General features: G+C 41.0%; 1 protein-coding gene across 1 annotated transcript; it reads right to left on the bottom strand.

The window, feature by feature from the left end:
- Positions 1-6126: 6126 nt before the first annotated feature.
- On the bottom strand, positions 6127-10038 carry lmo2 (LIM domain only 2 (rhombotin-like 1)). Its single transcript, XM_085462166.1, has 3 exons — positions 9490-10038; positions 8553-8768; positions 6127-7550 (listed from the first exon to the last, which is right to left on the bottom strand). The coding sequence occupies exons 1-3, from the start codon at positions 9528-9530 to the stop codon at positions 7325-7327; spliced, it is 483 nt and encodes a 160-aa protein (XP_085318292.1). The 5' UTR covers positions 9531-10038; the 3' UTR covers positions 6127-7324.
- Between the last annotated feature and the right edge of the window lie 313 nt (positions 10039-10351).

Here is a 10351-nt window from a genome sequence, read left to right as displayed (position 1 = left end):
TTCATAATGGAAAACCAAGGCGTGCAACCTAGTCTCACATTTCAATCAAGTGAACTGAAAGCATCAAATATTTTCTTTTTTTTCTTGAAAATGAATGAAGTAGTCAATTACTGAAATACTGGGAGTCCTTTTCAAGAATAGTGATTGATTAATCAACTTCAGAGCCATTTTATGAATTATGATGCATTGTTACAGATGAAAATTTGCCATGTTTAGTCATGTACAGCATAAAAATAATGCATAGAGATGCTACTGTCAGTATATCTATATTTTATTTTAGTCAAACTTTCAAAGCCAATACAAATATGCAAGTTAAAATCTCTGCCCAGCCAGTTTTCTGTTTTTAGGTTCTTCATAATCCATCCAAATGCGGCCTACCATCCTGCCAATGTGACTGCCTGCACTGATTAGAAGCAGGCATTGCATGGGAAGTCCAATTAGAGACGGAAATTGCACTGAGGCTGGCGCTGTATAGCGAAGGTTTGCCGCATGGTCACTTACCTGCACATCTGTACCGATTTTTTAAAAGCAGTAGCCACCTTTTTCCACCACCTTAATTGGAGTTTCCATCGCTGATTGCTTGAAAGTGAAATACACTGCCACGGTCTGCTTCCTGGTAATGGTCTGGCTTCTCACTGATGCCTGATGAGAAGGAGGTATGTGTCAGACTTAGATTTATACCAGGCAGGCCGTTTTATGCTCATCTAAATAGAGCACGTAAGGGATCCCAACAGTGTTTGGTACAAGAAGTTGTCTAATGTTGCTGGGATAAAGTGCCTCGATAAAATATTACGTGCATGACCGGGCTGTGTTTAATAAGAAACAGGAAGTAGTTGGCTGAAGGAAAAGACACCACAGCAATCAATCACTGAAACGTTCCTAACTTTACCATAGCATTCACATGTAACAAAAGAGAATAAATCACAAAGGTTATTAAGACTCTCAATTATAAGCATAATTTTTTATATTGCCTGACAGCTTTGCTCTTTATACTGACCTGTTCTCTGCTTTCAGCACAGGCACAGTTCACCTTTGACCTTTAACAGTTACTCATGATCATACTGAACCCTCAAGAATCTTTTCATGTGTCACGTTAGCTCATTTTCTCTACTATTCATCCATGAAAACATAAGTCGGTGGTTTTGGAGTTATAAAGCACATAATTCCTACGATTGTAGTTTCTAATCTGTATTATGTGCTCACAGCATGCAGCTGCATTTATTATTGTTCTGCAGTTTTGCTGCTTGTCCATCCCAGTAGGGCGGCACTTTTCCCCTCAGCATGTTTGATGAAGGGCTTGTGTAGTAGGGTTATCAGAAGCCAACGCTGCTCAACATATGGGGATCATTTAAGAGCATAAAGTGACTTATGGCCCAAGAATTTTGTATGCTGAAAAAAGAAAACATCCTGTAGATTGGTTCAAAACAGATTTACTATCCCTGCATGATAGATCAAAAGAATTTGGACCGTGACAAACTGTAGGATATCTATATCAAACGAATAAAAATGTATTAGGCCGCTCAGACTAATTTAGTTTGAAAAATAAAACAGACAAATTTGTTTGTGTTTGAGATGCAAAGTGTATGCCAAACATTTCCAGAAGTTGATGCATCACAGAGAAGATTTCTCAGATTTCCCAGGGAGTTTGGACATGTAAACTGGATATCCTGATGTATTGGAAAATTCCTAATTCACTCATTTACAATGAGATAAAGGAGAAGATTGAAGGATATGTACTACTTTACTGCTTATATGGTAGAACTGCAGTTAAAGCTGGCAGCTGGCTAGCTTACTTAACATGGATAGGAAAAGGAAGGCTAACAACTAGCCTGGTTTTGGACGTAGCAAAGTCTGTATATTTTTGTTTTCATGCTGGGACTAGCAGGGAATCAGTGATGCTCCAGGTCCTGTTTAATCCTTGAAAAATACTGAATTTCACTTATTTTCTAACTTCGGTTAAATAGGGCCAGATCTAAGCTAACTAAGCTAACAGGTAGCTTTGAGTTTCTTTTTATCACTTTTTATTATGTGACTATTATTAGTACTAGTATTTTAGTACTATTACTTGAATATGCTGTTTTTTTCATTTTGTGCCACCTTACCTCAATTATACGGAGAGAAATGAAGCTACCTAAGACATGAGAAAAACTAAGGAAACTAAAAAACAATTAGCTTATGAATTAAGGAGTTATGTAGTCTAGTTATAGCCTGAATAGTTCAATTTGTTATGCTGCCTGATTACAGCATTCTTTTAGTGATAAAATTTTTAGTGCAGGGCTTTTATATTGTTGCTTTATTGCATTTGATTGAGTAAATGGATTTGAATGATTCTGCTCTGTACTTCTTCAGCCTTCCTCTTGACATGAGGCCTCCAGGCTAAAGTGGTAAACATCATCATAATCAGACTCCATCATGTCACACGTCTGTACATATGGCTGGCTGAAAGGACAATAAGAGGGGGAAGATTAAAAGACTCAAAAAGACATGGTGGGGTAACAACACATGGGAAGGTAGATGAGAATAGGTGAAAGAGGTTGTGTGTAATAAAAAGAAAGAAAATATAAAGTGGGAGAAAAGTCAATGTGGATGGAACTCAGTCATGGAGTTTTTCTGGGGCCCCAGATATTCTCTACCTAATAAATCCTCGGCACATATTTAATCTGTTCAGAAGGACATGCCCGGAGAGAGTTAAAGGATGCACGCTTATTACTCACCTATCTCTGTCCAAGTTTGCTCCCATACCAAATCCCTACAACCCAACCCCCCCAAACCCTAACTCCCACAGCCTGTCCTGCAGCCAGACTGCAGGCGCTACGGGCTATCAGAGAATCGGAGCAGGAATGTGACTCCTGACAGACACATCTCTCAGGACCTCAGACTAAATATGTTCCCAATTAGCTCCATCTGATAAAGTGTGAGTGCAAGTGAAACCCAAGGCGGGCATGATCAATAGCACTTTGCTCTTTTTTTTTTTTTAGATGGCTTTGACATTGACAGGCCGCACTGTGATTAATCGCTGTGGTGCTGAAGATAATTGTCCAACCACATCTTCCTTTAGAGGTGTTGCTGAACTTTCATTCATGTCTACAGAGCTTTGAGTGTAGGTCGTCACTTCCAATTCACTTCTAATCGTGGTCCTGAACTGGCATCCATATGAAAACCAGCTTTCCCTTAATCTTCCTGTCGTGCGCCACCCAAGACACAGAGCATCTACCTGGAGAAGAACTGCCATCTAATGTTCATGCTGCACACTGCACCAGAGTGAGCGCTAGTGGTTGTTGTTTCTGTGGGGCCAGCTGTTTGATAGAAACAAGCTGCAAGCTGCTGTGGTTTAATTCTCAAAAAGTTTCCTTGGTTTCCATGCGCTCACAGCTGGATGTTTTTAGGTTTCCCCATATGGGACTGCTGTGACACGGGCACTGGAGATGAAACAGGCCTCCCTCGGCACACAAACATGCCACTACACTCCCGGCCTTGTGTACAGCTGGTAGGGATGACACAAGAGGCACAGGGCTTTATTGAGTCCTGCTGAGACTGCAGTGCAAGTCAATGCAGTGCTCTGGTAACGCTCAGCCTGCAGGGCAGCAGTGGAGAGTCAGTGGATGGAACACAGGCCGCTTGGCCAATGTAGAGAGTTTCTGTAGGCCAGTGTGTTGTGTGTGTGGATGTTGTGAGATGGGCTATAACCATCCATCAGCTCCATCCCTTTTAAAGAGTACAACACCTTCATTTAACCCTAATGTTCTGTTTGGTGTTTAATGGTTCAAAATACAAATCAAACATTGTTTAATTACCCTGAAATACAAGTTTCTGTTTCGTAGGCTTGGGATTATGAGGGAGTTAAGAGATGAAGAAAGGGAGCCACGTTTCCTTTTTTTCAGAGAATTAAGTCATTTTCACACTTACACTTCAAACCTGATTTTTTTCTAACACTTCACATAGCCTGCTTAAACATTAGCTGATCTTTTACATACAAGCTCCGTGGTATAAAGTTCGTCTGATTGGCCCAGTGTGTGCATAGCACAGCTAATACTCGAGTGCATCCATTGCTAGCGAGTAGGCATCATGTGCACTGTCTCCTGCCCGCTCTATCGGAACAACTGCCTCAGCTAAAACACACAGAGTATTTCAAGTAGTTTGAACTGTGGAAAATATCCCTATACTAAAGTTTCCCTCAAATTGTCAGAAGTTTCTGTGCAGTTGAGAAGGTTAGGCTTCTCTCCAATCTGTTCATCAAATCTAAAACCACGGGAAAGCACAAACACAGGCCAGGCTCTATGTATTAACTGGTTACGTGTCATTTGTTAAAATCATACAGAAGCCAGAGAGTTAAAAGGACAATTTATTGCTCTGCAGGTGTTATGATATATTATTTCTTGGCCCAACAAACAGCAGAGGCTCAAAGAAATTACTGACCCGTGTGCCGTTATGCTAAGCTAAATGCTAAGGCTAGTTTGTAGTAACCTGCCACCTGTTTGTGGTAAGGTTTTATACTTCCAAAGCGTTTGTGGTCAGATGGCGAGACAGGAATAAATGAATGAAACAACCCCATTGTTTTTATTATTCTTAAAAATGATGATGGTAGATGGTATTCTCTGCTGTGTGCTACTCATATCAAGCCGGGTGTTCAGTATGGAATTGATTTATTGGTGAGACCACCGCATAGATTTTTAGGTTTTCTTTGTTATTCTTTTCTCTTTTTTTTTTACTATGGCACCATTCCTGAAGCATTGCCTAATGCCACACTGATGATTCTGGAGACCCCCAAACGAGCACAGGGCCTATATCTCTCTGGGTGCCCATCTAGTGTATTCCCATCTCTATTGTGGTAAAACTCGTTAGTTTTCCCCACAAGTGTCTCCTTCAGCAAGAATGTAATCCCCGTCTGGGGTGGGTTTGGTCTGTTTCTTCATTCCTTCCTTCTCTATGAGGAAACTATCAGACCCAGCTAATCATCCTGGAGCTTCTGTGCTCTGACATGGGTTTTTCACCCAGTTCTCTCCTTTTTAGTCTCTCCTATGTCTCCTTTGTTGCAGACTGTTTCCCAATCACATCTTTCAACCACTTCTTAATGCCAGCTTAAGCGGTCTCCCTCACCAGCTAATATCGTGTGGTCAGGCGCCTTTATTCCAGAGCGGTTCATGGATTCAATTACTGGCGGGTGCCAGTAAAGATAACTGGGGATGGCAGGACGTTGTTGGATGGCACTGGAGGAGCATGCTTTGTGGCCAGTTCAGAGTGAGTTGTCAGCTGGCAGTCGTGAGGAGAGAGAAAAAACACTGTGTCCCAGCTTTGAAGACAGACAGTGAGAGTAAGGAAAGGATTGAGCATTACAGCCCCAGACATCATGACTTCATTAGAAGATTCTTCTGTTTCTGTCTCTTGGATTCATCGATCATGTCAGACGAGTTTGATCTTATTGGGGAGCTCTCCTTCTCCTTGGCAAAAAACAAACAAACCCCTAAAACAAACTGAAATGTCATTATTTTAAGCTTGAATTTATAAATCATTTAGTGACCTCTTGTGGCTAAAAACTGGGTTGAAGAATTGGTATCTATTTACTTAGTTGCCAAATCCTTCTATTTACACCTTCTAATAAGCTTGATAAAACAAGCTTTTAATCAGATTTATTGCAGCTTCGCTCTGCTTTCAGCTTCTGAGATGTTGTGTACAAAATATTGATCATAATAAGAAATACATTAACTTAACATCTATTACTCAAGGTGATTATAGTTTAATGTTTGCGTTTTATTTTTAAGCAGTTATAGTCATGACTCACTTAACCTATCAGGATGCAAACGACACAGATGAAGCTGGTTTTCATGTTGTCTGTTGGTCAAAGTGGTACTAAGTGGTACTTCAAATCTCTGCTTCTTGTGTTTACATTCTAGATAACTTCCTAGCATGTTTGTTTTACTGTTGCTGTGACCAATGTGCAGTATATATTCCAACTCTGATTTGCCATTCCTGTTCGGAGCATAAAGAGATTATCTTGACCATAATTAACGCATTATTTGCTGTTATTCTGGTAAATAACGTGTTACAAATTGTATCTGCATCACGATCTCACAAGCTGTTTGACTTTTTCTTTGTGACTGCCAGGAAGACACCCAAAGATTATCAGTATTGCTCTGAATTGTCATTTATTAAATAAATTCAAGGTTAATATACAAAAAGTCTTGAATGGATGTCCAGAGAATAGGTAAAATTACAAAAGACGCATGCAAAACCTCTGAAAAGTCAGTAAAACAAGAATTGCATGGGTTCCTTGACCACTAGAGGGCGCCACCGGTTCACCCCGGTAATACATAATCATTCTGATCAGACCCTCTTTTTTTTTTTTTTTTTTTTTTTTTTTAATAAGTGGATGTTGTTTTTCATTTATAATTTGAAAATCAGGTAATGCTTTAATTACAGGTCTGTAATTTCCTAATAAATTCTCACAAATTTTCTTGTAAACTTTCAGAAACGATCATAGATGTACAGACACAGCATTCACCTGGCACATATCCACTTCATTCATTCCACCTAATTTCTAGTGAATCAGCCAGTGCAGCAGGCCGTTCGAGCATTTTAAATTTGTCCACAGGCAAACAATGACTTTAAGAGATTGTTTCACAAACTGTGAAGTGGACCTTGGTTGTATGTGGAAAAATATCAACTTAAGTTGAATGAATGAAGTGGAGCGCTATAATGATGACTTGAATTTGATTTAAATTCAGCTTCAATGCTTGTTTCGTTAATTTTTCATAAAAATACGAAGAAATATATGTTGGTGGAAGTGATAAGGTGGTTGATCTCTTCTCAGCTTCTTACTGGAGGCATGCAAAATAAAGCCTGACAACCACTGCTTTAACATATTACAGTTACAATTAATAAGCATTCAGTTAATGTATGTTTAGATTTAGAGAGAGACGCATTCTTTTAACAAAGTTCAAAAATAATTAGCGCTGGGAAAGTATTAAGAAATTACAAATCCATAAAAGACAAACTGCTGATCTGCTCAGTGTAAAGACTGCAAGAAACTGGACAAATTTTTTTTTTTATCTTGTTTTTGTTCCAGTGTACAACAAATGACCAATATTGCATTTTTAAACATTGTCAGTATTGGAGCATTTATTTTTTGCCTTCAATAAAAAAAGCTCTCGGTTATTGCTGGTGCAGTCTTCATTAGTCCCCATCAGGGAGACGTGCAGAGCCCCTCGTTTGCTTTTTTTTAATGATTCCATATTGATTTCAAATGCATTATAAAGCCTCCATTTTAAATATAAAATGTCTATCAGTAGTCCATTCCCTTTGAATCAAGGGGGAAGAAGACATCCTCCTAAACCATATTATTGTTGTTGAGCTTGGTCCACTCAAAGATGTCCTGCTCGCACACAATGTCTGAGTTGATGAGAAGGTAACGATCACCCACGCAGAAGTGCTTCTGGCAGGCAGCGCACTTGAAGCACTCCAGATGGTAAACCTTGTCCCGCACACGCATCGTCATCTCAAACGCTCGGATCCTCTTTTCACAGGAGGCACAGAGACCGTCCTGGCCAAAAAGCCTGAGTGGATGAGAGGACATCAACATGTTACTGGGAGGAAGATGGAAAACATTTACTCGCTCTTAATGATGTGAAGCTGTAAGAGAGACTGACAGTATCTCCATTAAGGTACTCTGGATCTTTCCCCTGAGCCTGAGGGATTGAGCTGTTAGAAACCACCAGTGCTTCACAGACTTTTTCTATCCTGCTCAACTTCAGAAGCTGAAAATGTCACACAAACACCCACGATTTTTAGCAATTATTAGCAATAATAAATGGATCAGAGCTGAATTTCTGGGAAATGGTGCGGAAGTATCGAAGCATTGCATTACCTGCTTCTTGTTTGTTTATTTTACAGATAGGTTGTACTGATCTGCTTTACTTTCGGTCCATATTTTTCACCATAAAGTGGAAATGCATCGTCATCAAAGCAACACATACCTTTATAGTGGTGATACAGAGCATTCACAGGTCCAATCATACAGGTTCTGCCACTGATTGATACTACATATTTGAGAGCACATTACGTATTAGGAGTACACCAGTGGGTCTGCCTGATTTTGTATCTCCTCCTGATCTTATCTTAGGTAAATGTGTTTACCTGATATGGCTGTGCACCACACAGCTACATATCATATCAAATTTTATCAGTTCTTTAACAGAGACCTGCCTTCTTCTCCTGAATCTATTTCAACTTGTCCACACTTTCGTCAATAAAAAAGTTACAGCAGGAAAGAGGTTAGAAATTTCTATACTTGCCCAAAGTGTTTCTCCATGAGCCTTTAAGGTGTGATAAAAGATATACATACTAGTGCATCTCAAAAAGTGCATCTTTTTCTTAACTAAAAGGGCGAACATCAATATATTCTACTACATGTAGACTTCAATATCCTCAGTCTACTTTGGTTTAATGTTGATGCTTATGGCTTTAAGCTCCATGCTAGGACATTTTAACATGTTGACCAGACCTCATTTAGACGACCTAATTGATTAATTCATAATATCACTACCAACTGAACCAACCTGAGGTAATCTCTCCGACACAGTTTCCTTCCCAGCTTGTAGTAGAGCCGACGACCCACCTCTCCCAACCGACAGCCACACAGATCGCAGCTCAGGCAGTCCTCGTGCCAGTACTGCTCGATGGCCTTCAGGAAGAATCTGTCACCAATGCTCTGCTGACATCCACCGCATGTCAGCAGAGATGGAGGCATCTGGAGGACCTCATCCACTGGTTCCCTGGGGGAAAAAAAAAAAGCAATAAGGATTTAGGGCTGCATCAAATTTTTGTTTCCTTCATCAGTTAATCTGCAAAGGTTTCCCTCAGTTGTGTGATTGGTTAGTTAGTCAATGTAACATGCAGATCTCTCAAACGTTCTGCTAACTGATGAATCAAATACTGGAAAAGAACTGTTCTAGCTCTGACACATACTTGTTGGTAACCTGTTGATATTTTGCTATTATTATGCAAATAAACCAAACATTTCCTGATCCAAAGGCACAGTTAGTGTTCTGCATCAATATTCACACTGTGTTGTATCTAATAAGTGCTACACAACCACATGTATATCTGAGCTGGAGCTGTGTGCACAGATGTGTTTTATTCCCATCCACCTGAGGGAGCCATTGGATATTAAACCGCTAACTAATAAAAAGTATGTCACACACAACATTGTTTTTTTTTTTTAAATGTCGATTTACGCTAGGAGTGCCTTAGCGCTCCACTTTTTCCTCGCAGGACCTTCATTTTGTTATTATTCACATTAACATTAACACATCACTCTGTTCTTAAACTTTGCCATTTTTAATCTAACAGCAGGATACTTCAGACCTTATGCTACCAGCTCTCTGGAGCTGTCTCACCGGAGAGTTGTGGCTGTCCCGTGAGTGCTGATGCGTCACGGATACTTTTACTTGAATCAGAAATGACATTATTTAAACATCATTCATTGCTACTTACTCGCTGGCCTCCAGCGTCTTCCTCTCTATAGTGGATGTCATTCTTCAAAGATGATGTCCAGCCTGGTCCACCAGATTAGATTTTGAAGTCACCGGCCAGCAAGCTCAGTGGGGACCCGCGAAGCGAAGCTGCGTGCGGGCGCTGCACCTGCTCCCCCTCCGAGGCACCACCAGCACCACCAGCAGCCCGCGTCAGGCTTTCAAACGTGTTCAATCGAAGGCAGCTGAGTCCAGACGAAATGGCCGCAAGACGCGAAGTGTTCGCTTTAAGCGGCTAAGCCGTGATGGAGGACACTGTCATCATTTCCTGAGGCAGTGACCCGCGGAGAGACTTCGCGTCTTTTCTTCCAAGTGTGACTCCTCACCCCGCAGGGACTTTGCTGCCTCTCCGCTCTTTTATTAAAATGCACACGCCGTCTGATGCGATCAGAAGGTCACTTGCGTGGCTCTCCGTGTCCGTGCGTGCCTTTTCACAGGCGCGCGACTCCACATGAAGCAGCGGGCACCGTTATTGTGCAGTAGCAGCAGCATCGTGTTTTAAATACACCCCCCTCCCACACCCCCTTCCCCTCCTCACACCCCCTCTCTCTCGCTTGTCAGGCTGTGCTTTCGTTTTCCTCTTCCTGCTCACGACTGTTTGACAATGGGGGGAAATCGGTCTTAAAGCGACAGCTTAACACGGCCTTGCTCTGTCAGGCATGGGGTGGGTCGTGACTGAGGCTAATGATTATTATGCTTTGCTTCGCCAGAGTGCAGATAAGACGAAAGATAAAGAGTGGCACGCTCTAATTCTTTGGGGAGGAGTATTTGTGTTTTCTCTCATAATTATGCCCCAGGTGTTGCCAGTTCTAAAAGGTTTTGAC

Source organism: Copadichromis virginalis, linkage group LG7 (assembly GCF_057382275.1).
Source record: "Copadichromis virginalis isolate Kocher_CV1m ecotype Utaka linkage group LG7, C_Virginalis_male_GT1.1, whole genome shotgun sequence".
Classification (NCBI taxonomy): Eukaryota; Metazoa; Chordata; class Actinopteri; order Cichliformes; family Cichlidae; genus Copadichromis; species Copadichromis virginalis.
This window is presented reverse-complemented; position numbering and strand designations above follow the sequence as displayed.